The 24,477-nt window shown below is 40.9% G+C and overlaps 1 protein-coding gene across 1 annotated transcript in view; it reads right to left on the reverse strand.

The window, feature by feature from the left end:
* Nucleotides 1-11,473: 11,473 nt before the first annotated feature.
* Nucleotides 11,474-24,477, reverse strand: part of skia (v-ski avian sarcoma viral oncogene homolog a) — a 70,301-nt gene continuing 57,297 nt past the window's right edge. The window contains exons 2-7 of the mRNA XM_062392105.1: nucleotides 20,590-20,706; nucleotides 19,537-19,649; nucleotides 18,687-18,985; nucleotides 18,145-18,485; nucleotides 16,095-16,325; nucleotides 11,474-15,119 (exon numbers count right to left, since the gene is read on the reverse strand). Coding sequence (XP_062248089.1) covers nucleotides 14,931-15,119; nucleotides 16,095-16,325; nucleotides 18,145-18,485; nucleotides 18,687-18,985; nucleotides 19,537-19,649; nucleotides 20,590-20,706 — 1,290 coding nt within the window. The 3' untranslated portion in view covers nucleotides 11,474-14,930. The remainder of the gene's footprint in view (nucleotides 15,120-16,094; nucleotides 16,326-18,144; nucleotides 18,486-18,686; nucleotides 18,986-19,536; nucleotides 19,650-20,589; nucleotides 20,707-24,477) is intronic.

Raw genomic sequence — 24,477 nt, forward strand, 5'->3', positions numbered from 1 at the left:
CACAAAAGAAACGTGGCTTCTTTCTCTTGGGAGTGTGAGTGTGCTCAGCAAAAATCCTGCCAATCTGCTCATCAGCTTTTGAGAAATCCCGGTCACAGATAAACAAAGAAATGGACTGAAGCTGTGACCTAATCCTCAGAGCAGAGGCTGTGAACACCAGGAATCAGGGTGAAAATGGCTTTCAACATACAAACATTATAGATGGCATTTTTACTGCTACTAAGTGGTGTACAAGGGAGGCAGTGGAGTTGGAGGGATACTCTAAGAACTGCCGGATTTTGAAACCAGAAGACCGAGGTTCACATCCTGTGTCCTGTGTGTGGTTGTGGCAGCTTTTATGTCATGTCGTCCATGTTTATATACAGTGCTCTGGATTTATACCACATTCTTCAGTAGGGACGCCTGATTTTAGTAACATTTTACCCTATTTTATTTAGGTTTGTATTTGGTTTATTTTGTTTTGTTGTTTTGTTCTTTTAGACCCGGACATATTTTAATTATCTTTTTTTTGTTGGTCAGGTGCTGTGGGCCTAAGGCGGCGACCTGCTTGCCCCGTGATTCAAAGAACCTGTGCTGTTGCACTTACAATATTTTTGTATTTCCTGGGGGTGAAATTCCCAGGTAGTATTGTGTTAACCTTTCACTATGCCCGCTTTCCCTCACTATACATTCGCAAATACGAAATTAGGTAATTTGTCTGAGTTTACAGATGTGTCCATTGTCAGTGTGTGTGTTTGTGTGCGCGCACTTTGAGGACACATTCAAGTGCATCCACTCATGTTCCCAGAGCTGACCACTTTGGATAAGATCAGTCAGTTTAACTTACTCACAAGTTTTCCATATCGACTTGATATGGTTAAATTGTGTCACTACTCGTTTCCACTGCCCCTCTTTGACAAGAAACATTTGGTTTCAGCAAGTTTTTACTTATGATGAAAGTAAATTAAGATTTATTATATTTTATGTTGGCTGGTGAGACAGGAGGCTTTATGAAACACAATAAAGAAAGAAAGAAAGAAACACAACAATGATCCCATAATCCTGTATTAGGATTGAAAGCATTTACATGTCCATCCATCCATCCATCTAATCATATGCAGACATTCGGCTGTTTCAGCTGTGCGCCCACAGTAATTTATCCTTGAGCTGGAACGCTTGAGACACGGGGAAACAAAGATGAATTGGCAACGCGACACAGTGACACACAGACTAAATACACTAGGCGAGGAGGAACAGGTGCAAACAATTGGGTAGGAGCATATAATCAACCAGGTGGCGCAAACACAAGGGAGGGAGTGAGGAGTCTGAAACAAGAGGAGAGGTGAGTAAACAATAACAACACAGAACAGAAGAATAAACGATAAATATCAGGTCAACTTAACTTTAGTGACCAGGACTGGACGTAACAAGCTGATGTGGTGTGAGGAGCTGCTGGATTGACAGGAAGAGCGCCTGAGACGCTGATCACTTTTGTCAAGCAGAGATGGTAAAATGCTGCAGCAACCCATAAATATTGAACCTGCCTAGGGGCCAATGACTCGCACCGGCTGACTGTGGCCTTTCTGGCAAACCAAGTAGATGTTTGTGGATGTTAGAGAGAGATGAGTCCATTAGGCTGCAGGGGAGTGTCCATTTAGAAGGAGAAATGTGGGGGGAGTCAAGGCCGTTGTATTTGGTGAGTTTTTCTAGGTGGAATAATATGTTAATAAACAGCATCAACACATGTATCACTTTCTCCTTTGTCTTATGTTACACTGGGCATTTTTACAAAAATATGCACTAGTACTGTCCTGTGATGGCATATGATCACTTTTCTCATCCATCAATGTCCATCATGCTGTCAACAATCAACAAAAGTCAACAAAATCATTAACACATAGCATTTTATTAGGAACAGTAATACGGGGTAGTCCTACTCTCAAAACCAGATGCTGGAAACTTTCCTGACACATTCTGCTCCACATTGACATGACATCATTATCAACTCTTCCGCTTTGTCAGCACACATCCATGCTGTCATTCTCCTGTTCTACCACATCTCAAAGGTTCTTCTGGATTCAAAGGAAAAAAGGTCACTCAATGGTCAATTAACAAAACCAGCTTGACACGACTTTAGCTTTGCTTCCTTTTGAAATTAGAACCTTATACCATCCCATTTTTATAAAAGCATTCTAAGTAATACTAAATCACTAAAGACATATATATCATATTAACCTCTCTTGTGAGATGGCTGGAACTTCTCTTTGGTGAGATGATGTCTGATGGTAGTGATGATGATGCCATTCACAGCTGGTCAATAAGTCTTTACAAGACTTACAAACTGCTCACAGCAGCAGATTGTTGGAAACTGAAATGTAAACTTTAGTGCAGTTCTCCTCCAAACTCATTCATAAAGTTTATAGAACTCGGGCAGAGGGATGTTGTTGTATCGAGCTTTGAATTTGTTGTTGTTTTGCAGCTCAATTATTTCAAGGGTTTATGGCCACATCAGTTGTTCCACATTAAACGGCTTGACAAAAACATTCTGTCCTTTTTTTTTTACTTTTCATGTCCTTTTCTACAAATGTCTGATAAAAGTTTTACATTCAGATTTCATATGAGGCTTTTGTTCTTGAAGAATAGGATATTGCACTGTCATGCATAATTTTACCTTGTCATCGGATCTAGTTTAGCTGCATGATTCCAGCTGTTACAACACTCCAGATCGGCCTTGTTCTTCACTGCGAGCACGACTCAACAAGCTAGGTACATTCTGCAAGAACCTATCTTTTCTTGATGCTTGTCATGATGCATGTCAGCAATGAAATGTAACATCTATGTGTGTCTCCTTCACCCTGACTATGACCTCACATAGTCAGACTATTCAATGATTCTTGGATTAATTTACAGTACATATATCTTTTCTTAGATACGAAATCTGCCCATGACACGTGGGGAGTATGGGGGTCACAAGGTAACACAAAAATTCGGGAACCACCTTAAAGGACCAATTTCTATGTTTTGCCATTTCTGCATAGACAATGTCAGAATAGCAGTTTAAAAGAAATATTGCAAATTCAGAATCAAACTTTCATCCCCCTACTCACGAGTGGCTATGGTGCAGCAGGTACAGTGGGTCGTCCGCTAACCAGTGGGTGAGTGGTTGACCCCAATTCCTTGTACCAAAGAGTCCTTGGGCAAGATACGGAGCCCCAGAGCCCCCGGCCACTGTGTCAGCAGTGTATGAGTGTTGTGGGATAGAGAAAGCGCTGCATATTGAAGCTCTGTATGAAGAGCTATTTACAGACCATTTACCTTGCTTGGGAGCCGTCATGTCGTCCATCTTTATCTACAGTCTATGGTCACACTAGATATTAAACCAATATAAGAATACTTCCTCAATACTTCCTCTGAAGAACATGAATGTCTGTAAAAACAATCAGTCCATCAAAAAAGGTTCAATTAAACGTCTTTGGCCAACAGTGGCCGCGGATTAACCGCAGGATATGTCAGATGACAATGTCAAATAATTTATCCATCAATATAGAAAATGACAATGATTCAATTCAAGTAAAATTATATTTTTATAGCTGTATGAACAACATGTCCAACCCTTGAGGTAAAGAGTCTACTACTCATTTCAGTTTTAGTGCCAAAGTGCTTTGAGTGGTCATCAAGACTAGAAAAGCGCTATACAAATATAGACAATATTCCATTATAACATACATTATCTCAACGCAGTCTAGATGATGAGCTTGAGACGTTATAAAATTACAGAGAAATCCAATAGTTCCTACAACAAGCAGCCCTGACGACTGTGGAGAGAAATAACTCCCTCATTAAGTGAAGGAAACCTCTCGAACCAGACTCAGTGCGGGCGACCCTCTACCTCGATTGGTTGGGCTGAGTGGAGGAAAATGGGGGAGAGAGGAGAGGTAGCTGGAAAAGAGAAAAAATATCCAGCCTCCTTTCCAAAGTGTCAAAACTGCATTTAGGGTTTGGTTAAATCAGACCTATCACAATCATTATTATTAATGTTGAAATGTTAAATCCTTATTATGTTATTGCTGTGTAGGGTGACATTATGCTGTATGGGTGTTTTTGTTTTTATGTCCACCATTTCATACATAATGATAATAAGGATGCATCTTTGCTGCTTGGTGCCAAAAAGAAGTGCAAGCATGTCTGAAAAAGCCTGCCTGGCCGTTCATAAAAAAGAAAAATCCTGGAACTGTACTAAATGAATTAAACATGACTTAGTAATTGACTCTACATTATAAAACAGCAGGAGACACGGATGCAGCGTATAAGACTGAGAGCTGCAGAGAGACTCAAGAGACTAATGAGCTAACTGCGGGGCGTTCTTCCTCATGTGACTGCTGTAATTGGGTCAGTCAATAGCCCTGTGTGGTTCTGCTGCTGGGTTAGAGGAGCTGAGCACTGTCTGACAGGCTGGCCCACACTGCTCTTTGGTCCACAGCAGCAGCAGCCAGAGAGCCGCCTGCGCTTACTGTATGGGTTGTGCCATTATCAGACACTGGGGGAGGAGTGAGACCGCATATCCTGAGTTATGTGAAGAAAATCATCTCCATAATCATACTGCAGTTGTGTTTTGCTCTTACCACTCTTTAGATGTACAATTATATGGGTTAATAATTTCACACCAACTCTTAACCAGGGCATTTCAATTTTCTATTTAATTTTAACAAATATACATCAGTTTTAATCAAACTAATTTGACCTATTTTATAAACCAAGATTTTTTGGTTAGTTTTTCAACCATGAATTTGTAGTCTCGACTTTTGAATAGCCCGGCAAAAAATTAGGTTGCGGGGGTAATAGAGTAAGAAGCACTTGGACCATTTGGTAAATCATTGGTACAGGCACCGGCACAAAATCATAACACTTAGGAGGCATGTTAACAGCCTGGCACTCCCCAATAACCATGAACCCCTGCACACTCACATGTGGCTGGAAGACACCAGCACAGCAGGGTCAACATTAAATTAAAAGTTCAGACGACAGGGCACATATGGGGAACCATCAATGGGACACAACAGTAAAACCGCCAGGGTCAGTGGCCCAATAAACACACAGAGACACAGATTTAGTCAGTTGTGTTTCAGGGAAAGTGTGTCCCTGAAAAGTCTGTGTGTCGCCCCTGACATTCTAATACCTGCTTTTATTTTATGAAAGACATTAACTAAAAAATATTAATTGCAGATAAACTAGGTAGGATGAACACAACATTTTCTAACTTCATTCTGCAGCATAGGCTGTTTCTAAAAAGCTCTGCACCCAAACAATAAAAAGTGACATATTGTAGAACTGTTTGAAAAGGACTCACCAATGACAAGGAGCTACAGAGCATATCAAAGAAACACTCTTAAAATTATAATGTACATATATAATTCACAATATGGAAAGAGGAGATAAAACAGAGATCATTAAGAGCCTTTCATCTTTCTGAGACAAACTGTGATTTGTGAATATGGGCTCTTCGGATAAAATTTGATTTATTGATGAATTGATAATAATTCAAAAGGTCTCTGTGTGTCACAGATCTGTGGTCTGACTGCAGCCTAGTTTTGAAATAAAATAGAAGCTTTTATTTTTCAGTTTCTAGCATTGTCTTTTTTGTTTGGAATTTATGGTCTACATACACGTGCTGGCTTCTTTTTGTTCTTCATGTGTCTTTTTGAGAGCTGAAACCTCTGAAACGTTTCTTCTACATTAGCTTCATCTCCCTGCACTGGATCCTGGGGAGCCTACAGCTAACCATTGCTGAGCACACACGGCCATATAAAGTGTGTGTGTGTGTTTGTGAGTGTGTGTGTGTGTGTGTGTGCGTGTGTACACACTAATGAATGTTTACATCAAATGCTGCTAGGCTGAGTGGGCGTTAACTTGAGACCTACAGTAAATTCCTTTCTCGTTAAGTGTTTGCAGCTCATCTCTTCCGCTTCACTGTTTTCACAGTAATTATGGAGGTTTCTCCAGCAGCTGCTCTAAATCATATCTGTGTACATAAACCGGATGAGAGGGTGAAACACGCACAGTGTTTAGTGTTGTTTTGTTACGCTGAGAGCTGGCCTGTGCACTGCACTCACAACTCCTTCTTTGTTTTAGAGGAGTCTCTAACATGAGTAGCTGTGACTGAGTGACTGACAGAGGAATACCATTGTTCAGCCACAGGCCGCGTGTTTGATGACCGACAAATCGGGAGTTTCCCCACTGACTGCTCTTCTTCACGAAAATGGTTATAATCGTATTACATTATCCAGCAACATTTTGAGCAGGATGCCACTATTTTCCATTGAAAGTAGTTTTCAGTTTTCAACTGTGTCCAAATTTCACTACAGACAGTCTAGCCAGACTGTCGTCCCTAATATTCTTACAGTCCACCTTCAATCAATAAAAATGTTGTCTGTCTTTGTCTGTTACAGTGACTTAATGCTCTTATTAAGAAGCCTGAAAAGCTGATATCAACTTTGTTCATCGTCTTCTCAACCCACGAAGTCATAAGCGGCTTTCAGACATGAACTGAACTCTGGAGAGCCTCCAGACCTTTTCCAGAGGGGCTGTTTGTGTGAACACAGATGTGAGAGTGAGAGCTCTGGAGTTTCTGTGGACTTTTACACAACAGAAGTCCTTTGAGTGGGTGTGTCGATGACGTTTCTTAGAAAAAAATGAAAAAACTAACAAAAGGAAAACAAATATCTTAACATGAATAAGCAGTGTCCTGCACATAATAGACCAAAATGTCAAGAGACCTTTTTGTGATAAAAGCCGACATTCTTGTTGACGTGCTTTAAACAAAATCATGTGATCTCGCAGTTGACTGTATACGTTACAGCAGTGGTTCCCAAACTTTTTACAGTCTCGTACCCCTTCAGACATTCAATCTCAAGCTGCGTACCCCCCCCCCCCCCCCCCGACGCACGTATACAGCATATAACACTTGAAACTTTGAAATTGTCAGGCATTTCAGGACTCAGATGTAAGTTTAGATCAAATTGATTTTATCTTTCGATTGTCAGTTATCAATCAGTTGTTAATCATGATTGTCAGTTCCTAATCGATTGTCGGGAGAATTAACGATCGATTTTTGATTAATCGTTAATATTTTATATTAAAATGCACTATTTATAGGCTCTGTTAAAATGCAATGAAAATATAGGTCTTTATTACAAGGTGAACAACTCTTGTGGCAGTTAAACGGGAACCGCTCACTGGTTACACTTGAAATATGCGCTGCTGTTCTCTTAAGCCCCGATGAGAGTGCAGCTAGCCACTGTGAGCTAGCTGGATTTGACGGTTCTCGACCTCTCAGTCCGGTGGTTGTCACCCCATACCCAGAGCCGGCTCTGTCTGGGTCCGAAGGGGCTAGCTTTGGAGCTAGACCTCCTACTTAAAGAGAGCAGTGGACTCCTCAGGCGCTCATGAAGACATATAGCTTTGCAGTGTTGGCAGTGAACGCAACAGAATTACGTCTATGACAAAATGTCATCTAGGAAATTCTTAAGGATCACTTAATCGATTGTCGATTAATTATGCCCATCCAAATTATACTAACGGTCACTAACCTACCTGTAACTTCTATTGGCAGTGTAATTATTTTGCTGAATATGGGTATACATGAGTATTTTTGGCAATGCAACTTGGCTATTTAGACTATTTAATAATGCATGATTATTTATAGCTCAGTTTGAAAATGTAATGGGCTTTTTCACTTTGAAAACGCAAATAAAATGTTCCCCAATGTACCCCCTGAACCACTTTGCGTACCCCTGTGGGGTACATGTATCCCAGTTTGGGAACCGAGGCGTTACAGGATGCCTCTGCCTGCTGCACCACCTGAATCCTCCTAATATTTCTGTATTGTTGTGAAGTCGTCTGAGTAAAGAATTTCCTCTCATGTGTGAGAGGCAAACCCTGGAGGAAGTCCAGTCCCAATTCTCCAGACACTCTCCCCACAGGTGATGTCTGAAAACAACTAGTTGTATGTTCAAGCTCTCTCCCAATAATAGATTTACCATCACAATACATCCTGTGCTGTTAGGCACACTCTTTACGTTTTTGGTAAAAAACCTCTTTAGTATGTGATCGGAGCGGTTAACAGAAAAGTCAGCTTCAAGCTGTTGTAAGTGCGCACTCATGTGTTTTTGGGGAGTAGCTTTGATGAGAGGACCAATGGGAGGGGGTGGGATGTATCAGCTGCATTTTTCCACACTGTAGAATTACCAACCCTAGCTTTAATTCTAAAGAAATCAAAGTATCAAAGTGTCACAGTATGGTGCACGCATTGGATTGAGACGAATATGTCACCACCTCTTCCATTATTAATGAATGATTTATTAATTTGTGTCACTTACTGTCCATCACTCACGAAACCCTGATCCATGCATTCATCACATTCGGAATGGACCATTCCAATAGCATCCTCTCTGTTACATCTTCCAAACTTCTCCTTAAACTTCAGTCAATCCAGAACTCTGTTCCTTTCCTCTCACACATACCTGCTCCTGTGACCACATCACCCCTATCCTCCAGAGCCTCCACTCAGCACATCAAATTCAAAATCCTCCTCCTCCTCACTTCCCAAACCAGGCCCCTTCTACCTCACACACATGCTCCACTACTACATCCCCTCACGCAGCCCCCAACACAGGACTTTGCATCAGACCTGGGCTGCCAGAGCCCGGAACCCATCCACTCTCAAATCTCTCCTCATAACTCCACTCTGCAGGGCTGCTTTCAATATATGAAAATGTTGTATGTATGTATTATGTTTTTATGTATATAAATTATATATTGGGTTCATGCATCAATGTAGTGACAACCAAAGTTTTTGGAGTTCCTATACTAATAAAATGTATTATTTTTATTATTATTATTGTTACCATTTTCAAACTAGTTGAATTAAAAGGCTTTGACACGTCTAAGAAGGTCAACCAGGTTTATCTCATAATGTACTTAAAGATTATAAATGGGCATTTACCAGGAAGGGAGGATGTAAGGCCATCATCTTGTTGCATTATGGGTATTGTATTATCCAGTGTTTTGGAGGCTGACCCATGTCGGTGACTTAAAGCTTCTGCAGCTTTGTGGTCGTATTTTAATGCACCTCTTGCATCTCCTCCAACTCCATCAAATTAAGATTTAGGTTAAAAGAATATTTGGCAGACATTTAAAATAAATAATCCTAGTGAAGTTTACCCTAGTGTGACAGGACAAACTACACACCTTTGAGTGTTTGAGTGTTCCCTGTATAGGCAACGGTACACATTTGTGTTTCTGTGACCATTATGTTTTCAAGCCCATCCCATTCCCCTCTTTCCATGAAGGAGAAGTTGGTGCTGGTGCTGTGGAAAGTATGTTTTTTCACAAAAACGAGTTTTTCGCATGTAAAAGTACATTTTCTTGCTTTGAACTTAATTAACTGTTGTGTCAAAACAAATTGATTCAAGTAGAAAAACTTATATCATACATGTTGGTGAACTTCCAACGTATAAAACCATTTGATTGATGCTAGCTGAAGATTAGCCTGAATTGCTAAGAGATGTTGTTTATTCTAAAACGGTGGCTGTGGGGTAAAGTGAGACATCAAGCACAAGTTAAGTTTAGTCTTTAACATATTTTAGTGTTATATTACATTATATATGTTTTATTTTTAGTGTCATAAACATCGTAGAAAGGCCATCATGCCAAGAAACTATACACCAGGAAGACAACCTGGGGCCAAACACCCCTTGCAGAGATGGAGAGTGCAGCCGCTGAGGTCATGCAGGGAAAGAAGTCCTTAAGAAAAGCTGGAAGGGATAGAAATATTGACAAGAAAGCCCTCAAAAGATTCATAAAGGAAAAAGAGAAAGTGGAAGTAAAATTAGTAGCCTGGGGTGCAGTAGCTGAGGTAGGGAGAACATTCACAGATGAGATTGAGGAGGAGCTGCCAAACACTTGAAACAACTAGCTGACCAGTTCCATGGCCTTGCTCCAGTTAAGTGTTGTGAACTGGCATTTGAATACGCAGAGAAAACAATATCCCTGTCCCTGCCAAATGGACAGAGAAACGATGTGCCATTAAGCTAGGGTGGCTGTGGCGTAGAGTGGTCGTCCTCCAACCTCAAGGTTGGCGGTTCGATCCCCAGTCTGAACCATCTGCATGCCGAAGTGTCCTTGGGCAAGATGCTGAACCCTGAATGGCCCCCCATAGAATAACAAAAGTGCTGCAAGTAGATGCACTGTATGAATGTGTGTGTGAATGGGAGAATGTGAAACTGTAATGTAAAGCGCTTTGAGTGGTCATCAAGACTAGAAAAGCGCTATATAAATACAAATCCATTTACCAAATCCATTTAGGGTGTGCAAGAGATCACATGAATCATAATAATCATAAATGTGATTATTAGTTTTGGAATGTGTGGTTGTCAATCTAGCTTTCAGGATTTTAACTATTACAACATGTGTTGTTATGGTAGTTTTAAAGTGGAAAAGTAAGTGGATCACTTTACACCCTTGATTTCTCTGGTCTGTCCGTAGCTGGGGTAAAGTGAGACACAAGACCACTTTTTAAAAAACAAATCATATTTTCACTGCCCTTTATCCTGAAGACATTCTGATCATTTCCATTGCTAGGAAACATCCTGAATTAATGGAAAATGTGCAAATTTTACTGATATATCATTTTAGCTTGCCTAGAGGGGAGCAAATGTAAAAAATGTCTCACATTAACCCGCTCTCCCCTACATGTCACTAAATTCTACACACTGAACATTTAAAACAGAATTCCTATTTCTGTAGCCCATAAACAGCGTAACTTAAGGCACAGCATATCCAGTAAATTTTCTCTTGCAGAGCTCTGTACTTCAGTTTGAAGTACTCTTTATATATATCAGTTGGAAATAATTTGGCTTGAGATCCTTTGAAATGTCTGGTCATAGATTTTGAGATTATCAGCAGCATAAAAAAAGGTTTGTTGAAATAAACATAAGCAGGCAGTGTTTTTTTTATATATAAATCAAAAAAGGAGTCAACAGTAATATCCTCTCCTAATACAAAACATATTTTATATGATTAGTACTAATAATGATATTACTGATTATACTATTATTTTCACCAGGTTCAGCTGAGAACTAGACTTTATCCATGATTTCCTATAAATGGAGCTTGAGAACATGCTTTAAGTATGACACTATTACTACACTGACCATATTGAATAAGCTAAATTTTTATATCAGGGGATAAAACCAAATTGATCAGGATATATATTTTAAGTTTAGTGTACATGTTTTTTTAATGTATTGTGCTTTATTGTTTTTCTCTATTTTATGTTTGATGTTTAAAAATAATTAAAAAAATCAGATTTCAACAAGTAACATTTTAAAGGGCTCCGAATCCATTGTCTCTGTATGTTTAATAGGAGCAGACCAGAATAATGAATAAGTGAGGTGAATTAAAAGAGGCAGCATTAATAAGAAACTGTGACAGTGGATCTGGACAAACAACTTTATTTCTGGTAATGCATCTATACACTGTACATTCAGTCATTGTAGTATATAAGCATAGCTATTTTCAAACATAATCTCATAAAGTCCTTTACTTTACAATATAGTCCGTGTCGTGAGAGAAGGGGAAGGGTGATGATGGAGAGATGAAGACAAAGGTGTGAAAAGATGAGGGAAACAGGGGATATATATAAACAAGCCAAGCTTTTTTCATACTGTATATGTGGTATTAATAAATGGGGAAGCTTACATTTACCTCTTAGATAAAAATATTTCTAGAATTGTAAGGTTCATATAGTATTAGCAGCAGCACAGGGCTAAAAAGATACATGAGGGTTAGGGAGAAACAATCAGAAAGTGGCTTAGTCATGTGTGTGTGTGTGTGTGTGTGTTTGGGTGTGTGTGTGTGGGTGTGTGTGTGTAACCCATAGCACAGGTCAGCTATCTGATACTAAACATACTGTTAAAAATATATATGAACTGGTGAAAAAAAGTCATTCAATATAAAGACTCTACAGTAAAAAATGAAAAGAAATGGGTTAACATGTTTATGAAGGGAATATTCTCTTTCGCACTGCATTTACTGTTTTTGAAACATCTCAGTTAAAACACAAATTCCCCCCCAAAAAACAAGACAGTTATTGTAAGAAAAAAATTCTTTTTGAAAAAGGAAACACCATGTACATATATTATACAATATTGTAAAGAAAAAATATTTACATTTTAAAAATCCTTATTCAAATCTTCACACTGGCTATTATTTGTCTATTAATATGGACTGTTATTGCTGCTTTGCTGTCCATTATTTAGCAAAATGATTCTCCTTTAGAAAACAAGACGTTGTTAAACTGCTTTTTTCTTTTTATTTGGGAGAGTGAAGAGCGAATGTCATTATTGTCTCCCTTATTTTGTAGAAAACCATGAGTAAAGTGAACTACACATTGGCTATCAATTCTTTTGAGTGTAAAAACAACTACAAAATGTACCAATTTTAGGTCTGTCAAGGTGACAGACACAGTGTCGTCCTCTGAGCAATACCGGTAATGTTGAATAAGAAATGGGCCTTCGACATAATGCCCTCTTTATTATACTTGACCGGTCCGCCCCTGGACAAGTCAGCAAACTGGGAACAAACAGCTACATCTTTATATACAACCAAAATGACAATTCACAGAAGCAAGTGGCTTTTAAAGATGTTCTATAAAAAGTGTTTGAACATGCATATCATTGTATTCAGATTAATTTTAAAAAGCACTCATTCAGGGAAAAACCCTCAAGCATCTAGCCTTTGTTCAATTGTTCTCTGCATTGAAAAATAAAAAAAATTGTAAACTGGTTGGTTTTAGGAATACTGAAAAAAGAGCTGCTGAGCGAGGGAGGGTCATTTAATTTGAAAACCTGGAAACAGGAAGTTGATGATAGGCTCCGCCCCAACAGCTTCATCATCAGTTTTTCTTACTCTGGAAACCTTTCGCCCACATCCAGGCACTTGAGGTTGTCCAGCATTGCATTTCTTTTGTGAAGTTTTTCTTTTTCTTAAAAAAACATTTGCAACACTTTGTTGCTTTTTTAATTTCTTCTTCCTCTTGTAAATAAGATAAATTGCTTTATGTTGCATAACACAAAAAACCCTTACATGTACAGTATCAAATGCCCAATAACCGACTATATGTATGGCAAACTTTCTCAAAGTTCATGCATAAAGAAAATATGAGTTTTCTATTGAAAAAAGGGAACATAACAGACGAGCAATAAAATATCTCCACGTTTAAAAAACAACATCAACAACCAAAGAAAAATTAGAATTAACACAATGTACATTCTGATTGCATTGTACCCACTGTGAGGAGGCGTAGTCATGGTCTCTGCCATTTGGATTGAATCTGATTTGAATCTTTGACCATCTGATTTCTGTTCAGGCGCCAATAAAAACTCAACACGGTGTCGTACGTTAGTCAGTAAGTTGTTAGTGAACTTGTTACATGTGTTAACTTGGTGCTGAAGCGACAGTTGTGTCATTATATTACAAAAAACGGGAGAGTGTGTCTAGAAAAAATTTCAAACAATCCCAGACTGCATCAGCAAGCAACAGTTAGAGCCTTTTTTTTCTTTATTTACAATACTTTGTCTTAAGAAAACAGATTTTTTATTTCAGATGCATATAATCAACAAAATGCTTACTGAATTTATATGGTAGCAGTCACGATAAGATGATGCTTTCAAAGAAAGATTGAAGACAATATTGGGAGTACAATGCATTAAAACAGTATTTCTGTTATGACAAAGTGCGACTTATTATTGTAAAGGAAAAAGGAAAAGAACAGATATTTATATTTACACACCTTAATTTAATTAAAATGAACATTTTGTGGTTCTTGCTAAGGATGCCCCACCTGAGTCCACTATGATTTCATACATGATGGAGCCAACTGGAGTAAAAACATGCCAGTTGTGACTTGATGTGAAAACCGCTGAGATGGAGACTGTTGGATATTGTTATTGATCATCCGAACAAAGTGCTCACTAAAAGAAGGTGCCTTTACCATGGCATGTTTTTATTACCAGTATCTAATCCAGGGTTCGATGCAAAGAGAGAAACATATTGATTCAACTTTAACTTCACACCCTATGCTTTTCCCCCTCAGTGGGCGGCGATGGCTTCCTGAAAACCCGACAAAACCACGGTGGCACTGTGGAGAGTTCAACTGCTTGTTTTGTTCATCTTCTTATGAGTTTGTTTCTTTAATATTTTCAAACTCCATGAGCACAGAGAAACAAAGTAACTGTCTATCTTTTTCTTTACATATCGCTATGTAGTCTCTTAAATAGCTTATAATGTCTTTAAAATCCTCCTCATCTCACCATGACGGGGACGGCCATGGAGATTTTTTCGGGGAACTGCCAGTTGAGTGTGAGCCCTCCAGGCTGCACTGCTGTAACACCTCTAAACAGCTGTGTAGCTCTAATATAAGATGATCGTCTTTCAGCATTAATTATCATGGATGTGTGTCCAAAAGTCTCACTTCATTCTCTGTCAGAGAAAATCCAGGCACAACCACGTTTTTGTGCTATACATGTGTCATGTAATCCTTGAGATCCAGTTTTTTTAACGTTCTGTGAGTGTGGAAGGTGCAAGTCAGTGCTTGATTTAGAAACACATGCTTCCATGTTGCAGAAATGTACTTTACTATTTTCAGTCATTCTCCAAAGGAAACATTCACTTGACTGTTCATGGGCATGGACACAGGTCCTCGTCTTATCTCTCTGTCTCTGGTCAGAGGGCGAGAGTCTTTGAGTTTTGTGTTCTGGAGGGCGAGCGTGATGGACAGTGCCGTGATGCAGTCGGCCCAGGACTCCTGTGTATGGTTGTGGTCTGACGGGCAGATGAAGTTGGGAATCATGGCGAGTGGGGTGAATGGTTGGGCTATGAGTTAAGCTGCTTGGTTACTTGTCCGCAAGCGTGTCCATGGGCGTCCCGTCCTTGTCAACGTTGGTTTTGGGCCAGAGCTGCTGCTGTAGCTCCTTTACAACCCTCTCCAGGTGCTCCCTGGCCTCCCGCTCATGCAGTAGGTCGGCTCGGAGCTGCTCGCGGTCGGCCTCGGCATGCTGCAGCTTCATCTGGAGGTCCTCGATCTGGTAAACACATGGAAACGGATGAAGGCATGCAACAGAACACAGCTAACTCCAGGGCGGTTTGGAGGAGAATGATCCAACCACTCTTCTAAACAACCATCTTCCATACACAGCTCAAGGAACTATATCTTTGATATATCTGAAAATATAATATCTTTCAAGTGGCTGTTGGCACACAATAGAGTCCTACAGCCCTCTCACCAGTGTCCAGGGTTTCCTTCTGCAGGCCTAATGCCATGTTCACATGACCAATGTTGTTAACTGTGTAATAATGTTTGTGTTAAATTCAATTCAATTAATTTCAATTTAAAATTAAGGGTACAAGTCTCTTCTGTGATCCAATTACATGAATATTTCTGAGTCCGAATTGGGACGTGGTATCAAGCTGATGCCTTGAAACAAATTTTTAAATTTTCTTAATTCATCGGAGAGGACAATGGTAACTGACAAGAAGATTCTGAAAACATCAAAAACATCTTGACGACAGCTGTCTGAGGGCGACTGCAGTCTCTGCAGGAGGCACACAGATGCAGTTGGAGAGCATAACCTCCCTCTTGTTTTGTCTAATCTGCATTTCCCATGGTGCTCGAGGGAAGTCGCCGTCTCTTCCTGTTTCCTTTCGGTGGGGGACTCACATGTCTGTGCACTTGGAGCTACACCCATTTATTTTTGACTCTGGAAGAGGAAATGTGTTTTTTTTCTTGCCTTCTCCTTTGCTGACCTTGAGAGTATTTAAGGGAGCAAAACACTGCAATTACTCTGAGGGTGTTGTCTAGACTTTGCACACATTGGACTGTTAGTGTCTGCCTCCATGCATGGGCCTGTCTTGTTTCATTTCTACCCATTTCTCCTGTTTCTCAAATATGTTCTCATGTTTAAGTATCATCATATCTTTAAAAACAATAAGCCTAAAGGGTGAAAGATTCATAAAACCTAGTTTTAATCCTTCATAAGCAACATCCACATGCACAGTACCTGTGCTGAGTATTTTGCGCGAAGACGTCCTGCCTCGCAGCCTTTGTCGCAGACCCTCAGCTGTCGAGCCTGCTCCAGCTCCCTCTTCAGACGGATCCGCGACTCATTGGCTTCCTTCATCTTCTTCTCGCTCTCGGCTCGCAGACGCTCGATTTCTTTCCTCAGGTTCCGCTTTGCCTCGGTTGCCTCCCGCAGCTTCTCCTTTTTGGCCACCCGTAAGAATTCTAACTCCTGGAAAGAAGAGATTGTAGATGTTAGCATCAAGGGGAAACTCAGCCTATGTGGGTTTTTTTGTCTTTTAACATAACGTGTCCCAAGGTGCTTATACAGTGGATATACAGTATCTGTCACATGGCTGTTTGACTCTGACTCTGAGCTGTTGACACCCAAGAGCGGTGACCTGTTACAGAAGGCTGCAAGGTCCGTTTACATTGAGACAAGTCAGGGGTGAGGGCAACTTGTGGGCTGACAGAAGTTAGGTTTCCTTCCTCTGAATCACTGAAAGAGTGTGTGTGTGTGTGTGTGTGTGCGCGCGCGTGCATGCGTGCGTGCGTGCGTGCGTGAGTGTGTGTGTGACTTTGTGTGTGAGAGAGTGTAGTGGTAACACGCCCATACTCTTCTCATGGGAACCTAGCAGTTGGGACAAACATGTCTGTCATCAAGCTTTGTTAGTTCTCACAAAAAGAGTGAAAAGAAACAATCCCCATCACACCCAATACTCTGCAGAGGCTTTACATAAGAACTCTATGAATACCAACAGGGTTAGAGTTAGTTAATCTAAGTAGAGTAGCAGAGCAGGAATTATACCAGTGACTTCTTTTAAAGTAAGACCCCATCGATTTAACTTTCGGTTGATTGGATTCGCCTTGCTTCTGCACCGCTCCTCTCAACATGGACGGAAAGTGAAAGTGGAATGCCGTCGCGCTGGAGTCCCTTTTCTTGCTCCAACACAATCCTCTTCGTCTGCACTTTCTTGTTCTCAGTCCAAGACCAAAAAAAGAAATAGAAGTCTGGCTTTTCCCTTTGCAGCAACATCCGCTGTCGTTGTTATCACTTGCCAACTCATGCTAAGCTTTGCGGACAGTGATAAAGACTCTACTTCTGCATTTCGATGTCTGAGCTCAAGTCTTTTTCTCAGTTTGCCAACTTTGAAAAGTTTCTGTTGACTTGATTTCTAAAAAGCTAGGGGAGGCTAAAGGATTGTATGAGTTGTAATTGGCTGCTTAGGCTGGGAAATCTCATTCTCTCAGTCAACAGTGACACACATCATGGTGCGTTCACTACAGTTAAATCATATACTATGTAAATATAGCATATAAGTGATAGAATAGTGACACTTAATCACTGGGGTTGTAGAACTGAATAAAGATGGCTATACACTGACAATAGGCGGTTGCTATTGGCAACATAGGAAATTTGTATGAGTCACAGTTTGTATAGGTGTTCTTTTTTATTATTTACCAAACAGATAATCACAACTTCTATATAGAGTTACACTGACGCTTGTGACTGATTGGTGGCCTTGAATGACAGGGAGCTTAGTCTGGTTGAATCAGCTCCTACCTGTGGTATGATAATTAGAAATGCCTTTTACATTGTCTTTGGTGGCGCTTTTCTAAAATCTTCCATTGGCAAGTGTGTGTGAAATAAGTTCAGGTCAACTCAAATAGTGTTTGTCAAGATGCAACTCCTTCTGTTTTAAATATTTTTCCAGAAGCAAAATCTGTTACAATTTTACAATTTAAAAAAAGGGTTAAAAGGTTAAGTTAAAAAGTCTCAACGATGTATGACTTAAACATATTTCCATTCAAATTTCAGGTGAGTGACAAAGTAAGGCAAGGTCTATGTCTAGTCTGCAGATCTATATGTTAGCTAAACAGCAGTTTCCCTTTGCTTCAGGTGTTTCTTCCGACCAGGACCAACGACTCCTCAGACCTTATTCGACACTCAACACACACAAATGAGACTGACATCAATGTTCTCATTTGACAGCACAGAGAGTTTCTTTCAAGTCAAACTTCTTTTTAAAGACGTATGAATGAAACTTTACCTGCTGGAGGCTGCGTTTGGCCTGCAAGGCCGATCCCAGCTTCTCCTCCTGCTTCACCCTCATCTTCACAATCTCATGCAGAAACTTCTCCTTTGACTCTTTAGAGTCCAGTCCGCTGTCCAGTGCCTGCCTTAGGCTCTCCAGCTCCGACTCCAGCCCCAGCTCTGGAGGGGTCATGGGGGCTGCAAGGGGTGCAATGGGTGCAGCAGGTGTAGGGGTAGTGCCCTCGGGTGACGTGACAGTGCAAATGGGCCCTTGGGCGCATGGTGAGCTCAAGTCCTTGACTGAGCTGCTGGATGAGTTGAAAGATGGTGACGACAGGGAGGACAGGGACGAAGTGACTGGTGGGAGAGATCAGGGAGGAGAGAGAGGGTGAGGTTAGTGGACAAACTAAAATGTGTTGCTATTGGAAATGAGCTTTCAGTTATTTAGCTGTCAAGACTTAGTTGATCTTGTTAAATCTGACAACATTTTGCTGGCCAGTCCAGCCTTGTAACAAATGATCTTTACATGTCTCGTAGCTGAAAAGATGAAAAACTTACACTCGTCTCGGCTCTCCACTTCAATCTCCACCTCAGAGTCTTTTTCCTCCTGAGGTGGTGGTGGCTTGCTGGAAGTGAAGGGAAGCGGGCAGGGGGCCTCAGTCACTGGTGGCTGGAGCTCCTCTGTGGCTCTTCTCTTTCGGGGCCTCGAGTTGGCTCCTTCACCGGGGGGTTCACCTCCACTTGGATGGGAGGTGCTGGGTAATGATGGGGACATGGGACCCACCTTACTCAGGGGTTGTGGTGTGAGGGCAACATTGGGGGCTACACCCTTCTCCAGACTCTTGCAGTTGTAGAAGCTAAGAGAAAATTAGAAAATATAATTGTATGTATTATTATGTTTAAATGTAATAAACCAAATCAAGATCAATTCATTAACAAGAGTAGAACTATATATCCAAGTCAATAGAACCTTAACCACATTGCAGGGTCCAGCCTCTACAAACCAGGGTAGAGAAACATTCAAATAAAGTGCCTGTAGCTGTTTCCTCCCACTTCATGAGACACTGGTCCAGATCAACTCTGATATGATGCTGCCTGTACTGGCAGCACCATGGCAAGTGGGTGCCCACATTATGAGTGTGTGTCAAATGTGTTTGAATGGTATCGTGTGGGAAGCTGTGGTACAGTTAGACTGGACCTCTGTGAAAGCAACCCACCCAGACAAGTGAGGGAGTATGCAGCTCACCAGATCCAGCTCAACAAATGGCTAACACTTCTTGTAGTAAAAGCTCCTCTTAGCGTTCAGATATTTCCCGGTTACTGATTAATTCAATTTCTAGTTGAAGTTAACTGCTGTTTGAAGAAAGTGTCTTCTGTTTTTGATCTGGCTGTCCTTTGCTGGACTCACCTGTCTCTCATCAGAGCCAGGGGATGATTGGTGGGGTCCTTATCAGCAGAGATGTGGGGGGACCAGGGCCTAAAAGCTGATGGTCTCTGTCTGGGCTGGATGCAGTTAAGCCCCTGAAAAAAACATAAAAAAAGGTACTTTAAATCACAAGGCATAAAGAAATCACTTTTCGTAAAACTGCAACCAGAACGCTAAGTGACAGTTGTTCAATTTCTGCTGCAACACTGTTTACCCCTGAGAATCCAAATGGGTTTTGTGGACTCAAACACGTCACCTACCCCTCCATCGTCATAGGGGTGAGTAGATAACAAGGGAATTTTCATTTTTCTGTGAACTATACTTTTAACATAGAGACAAAAACATGTCCTACAGATACTAGTATCCCTAGCCCTAACCATAATATTACATATTATTATTAAATATTATATTATTACAATTGGGTTTGATTGAAATCAGGAAAATGACTGGTCAAAGAATAAGTGAACAAGAATATGAATCTTGAGTGTTTTTCACTGCTAAAATTGAGTATGTGATGGTTTCCATGATACATGACACATTCCAGGGTGTTAAGTACTGCAGGTTGTTACCCAGCCCTGGTGTAGGGTTAGCCTCTCACATGTATATGTTGTAATTCAGTGTGAATTTGTGGATCCACAATGAACATCTTTGATTCTGAGACAATGCAATCTTGGCTTTCGTATGATGACAATTTAGCCTCTGGAGCAATGGCTAATATTTATTGTTGAATACAGTCTGCAGGGTAGACACCTTTTTTTTTATGAGAATATTGATCTTCACAGTGGACATCCATCTTTATTTTGTGGTAATAATCTCTTTCACTGTTCTCTCAAACTTTGCTCCATTTCAGTAAGCGAATCTGTGCAGCTCGTGGCATCTACAGTTACCCCCCTCTGTTAGCACAGCTTGCCAAATCTAAATTTAAGCACCACCCTCATCTGAAAACTTCTGTATAATATTACAAGACATCTCATCTCATGCACTATACATCATTATCATCATCATCATCTCTGTTCTGAGCTTAGCAACACCAACCTTAGTTGGGGCGGACAGGGATTGTAGCCAGTCAAGCTGCTTCTCTTTGTCGGCCAGAGGGGATTGCGATGGGAAGTCTTCAAGTTTGGACCTTTTGATCGGGATGGGATCAGATGGCTGGAAGAGACAAAGAACATTTGTTTTAAGTTTCAAAATTGCAGGTCAGCTAATACAAGCGGGTCAGGTCATATTCCCTTCAGTCAAAATCCTGCAATCATAAATCAAACCAAATCTCTACTATGTCAACAGTAGACACATTCAGGTCAATAGGTTTTCAAATCTGATATGACGCACCACAGGTTGCCCAGTTGGCAAGGGCTGTCAGTGTCACTGAACAAAAAATGCACCATATAGTGCCAGACAGACCAATCGCTTTGTCTGTATGTGTGTATGTGTGTGTTTGTGTATGTGTGTGTGTGTGTGTGTGTGGATGCCTGATAGGGGAGTGCCAATGGAGGTGTCTGATAGCTGGAAGTGTGACTGTGTTTAAATTTAGGTGTGGTGTTGACTTTGTGTGTATTTGTGTGTCTGTCTGAGACTTGGGAAGTTGTTTCAGGGTTACTAAGTTGCGCAAACACACACACACACACACACACACACACACACACACACACACACACACACACACACACACACACACACACACACACCATGTTTGCTCATGGGCAGCCAAGAGAGGAGGCAAGAGGTGACTGGGGCAGTGTCTGTCTCTCTGTCTCTCTGTGTGTGTGTGTATCATACACAGATACACCCATACATACAGACAAGTAGAGGTTTGTTTCTCTACCTCCCTTCTGGCTGGCTTTGTGGCTATGACCTCAGCCTCCCCAAGCTGTGTCTGTCACTAGCTGCTACACACACACACACACACACACGCTACCACTGTATATAATGATAAATAAAACTGCTCAATTTACAGCGAAAACAAAACTTTCAATATGTCGATCTAAAAGTATGTTCTTTGTTTTCAATTATCTAAATTAGTTTATGCTTAATAATATTGCAGATACGTTGTTAAAATGACGCTACCTCAAATGGGACATTTTGTTGGTTACAGTTTATTAAAACAGTACTCGTTAAAGCTATTTAAATAGTTAGTAATTTTGCAGGTGGAGGAAAGCATACCGACTACTGAGCTGTCAGTGTTTACTTCTTGTGATATTATAAATGTTTTATGATTTTTTACTCTTTCTCAGTGTTTGGAGGTCCTGTGTTGGAGTGAAGGTCACACATGCAATGCAGATCTGGGCAAGTTTTTGTCAAACCAATAGTATTTTAGCAGGGAATATAGTCATTAACATTCCCTCACTCAGACAGCTCACTCTCTCTACTGCATTTAGTGATGCTCTCTCACTCACATTCTCTCTCCAAGGATCTCCCTCAGGAATCTACAGCGTTCTGCCAGTGTGCAGGAGAGGGTAGAACGACACACGCACACACACACACACACACACACACAAAATGAGGCACTCACACACAGGTGGTCATTTGCTGTGTTCATGATTTCATTTTTCATTTTCAGAATTAAGTCAATATGTTGAGAATTAATTGAACTCTTCAGCTACAGAAAGCTAAGAAAGCTGCCAGTGTTATATACTTGGAAAAGTAGAAGGTGAGTTTGTACAATTGAAAAGTGTTTTATTGTTATTTTAATTGCATACTTTTTTAATTAAATTTCTTTGTCAGTTTGTCATTGCAGCATATAATTCTACCAGCGTACAGAGGAGACCTGGCTGGACTTGGTAGGTCTGTGTGCATAAAGAGATATGTCCTATATAGCAGGGCAGCAAAGCAGGGCAAGAGGCAAGAGACTTGTCCCTGCAGTTCAGCCCAGAACTCACACATACACACACATACACACAGAGCGCTGCCTCAGGGCAGACTGTCTATGCCACGTGCCAATCCTTGTCTCGTGGATTACCAGTTGCCAACGCCACGGCTCTCCATCAGGGTGAGATCCGGCCCTGGTAATGTCGCCCATAGAGAGTGTCGGAGGTCAACGGAATTGGCAGCTGAGCTCTACAGGCTGAGCACGGGGGGTGGTGGTGGTGGTGGTAGGGGGGGAGTTTCAGGGAGTGAGAAATCTGCATGTCTTGATTACTGAACAGAGGGACCGTGAGACATGAGGCAAATAGACAGCTGGGGTGGGAATTCCTAATTTTTTAAAGCACCCCTGTGATGTCTGTGGCACTGGGTTTAATGGATCTAGTACAAAAATGAGCACTGGTTAAATTCTAATATAACTTGATTCACTTAAAATGATCCCATTGTGTGATATTCCTATATGGGTCCCTGGGATTAAACAGTATCCAATGGGGGACTGTGGCAGACGGCGTGTGACATGAAACCAAAAGACACACGTGAACATGCATACACACTCAGACCCTGAGTGAGACACTTTTCATGGAAACTTGACCGGGCTCTTCTGAAAAGACTCTGACTTATAGAAAGAGCCGGGCTAACTTCAAAGACACACAAAAAATGTATGTGTGTGTGACAACGCATCCCACCTCCTCACGATCCAGGGTGGATACAGCATAGACAGGATGTCACACTTCTTAGATAAGGCTCCGATTAGGTGAGGTGTGTGTCAGACGTGCTCAGACTGCGTGTCTATGTGCTCAGTGCCAACATGAAACTTCATAATATCAATGCGGTGGTATTACAGTGCAGTCTGGGAGCCTGGCATTGGCCTTTTATTAAAAGTCAAATATCATTTCATGGTTATCATCCCTGCTTCCGGTTAAAAGTACCTGTGCTCTGTGGGAGAGCATTTTTTGAACAATATGGCAAAAAATATCAGTGCTTTACCTTTGAACCACATATCCGTCAAATGCTGATATACAACCTTAATTTCACACATAGCATTTAGAACTATAGTTTTTCGCTGCATGAGAAACTCACAAATTCCTGATGGTGTGGAAACTGTGAGAGTGTCGGGCTTGTCTCAGCTGCCATAGATGAGGCCTCACGCCGGGGCCCATGTGTGAGCACTTGTCAGGGCAAGTGGATGTGGGTGTACACGTATGTTAGTATGGCTCTGTGTGTATGTGTAGCTGCGACCGGATGGGTGGGGTGATAACAGTGTTCTCGGCTGAAGACTGTCTGTGCCTTTTGAAATCCTCACAGTTTCAGAACACTTCCTCTGTCTGCAGGCCACTGCTGTCTACCACAGCCAGACAACAACACCATGAACAGCACTGTCTTTTAACAAAATGCAGCTAGGGCGTTCTATCTCTTTGCAAACCATCTTTGCTGCCGTCTTTTTCAAACGTTCTTTATCAGTAAGTGCTGTTGTCCCTTTGCATGTGGACATTTATGAAGGAAATAAAGGTAGATTTATAAATGTTTCCCACATGATAAGGACATTCAAATCAATTTGTATAAGACCTCTAAGAAATATATCCATATTAAATCCAATCTGATGAGGAATGTATGGTTACAATAAGTATACAGAAAACTTGCATAACTGTCAGAAATACAACGGGAAGTGAAACTTTGTTGCACCTTCACTATGTTGACCTTATGTATAGTTCAATTATATTTTTTCTCTTCAAGTGAACATTGTGAAACACTGTCAGTTGCCAAGTGGTTCCTTTCTGTGGAAGCACAGCTTGTTACACTGGGTTCTTTATTCTGATGTACCTTTTTGAACAAATCAGGAGGGTTGATTATGTCAGCTGGTGAACTGAAGAGGCAGAGGGCTGCAAGTGAGTAGGTAAAGAGAGAGTTCATTGAGAGGTTTTTCCTCTGCTGAACAAACATCATCCAAGAAATTGGTGGAGGCATAAAATTGCAGATTGGAGAAAAGGCCACAAAAAAACATCAGACATCTATGTCTAACACTCCAAAAAGGCATCCGATCAGTCTCACTTCATTAGAAATTAA

This window comes from Platichthys flesus, chromosome 7, assembly GCF_949316205.1.
Source record: "Platichthys flesus chromosome 7, fPlaFle2.1, whole genome shotgun sequence".
Lineage (NCBI taxonomy): Eukaryota > Metazoa > Chordata > Actinopteri > Pleuronectiformes > Pleuronectidae > Platichthys > Platichthys flesus.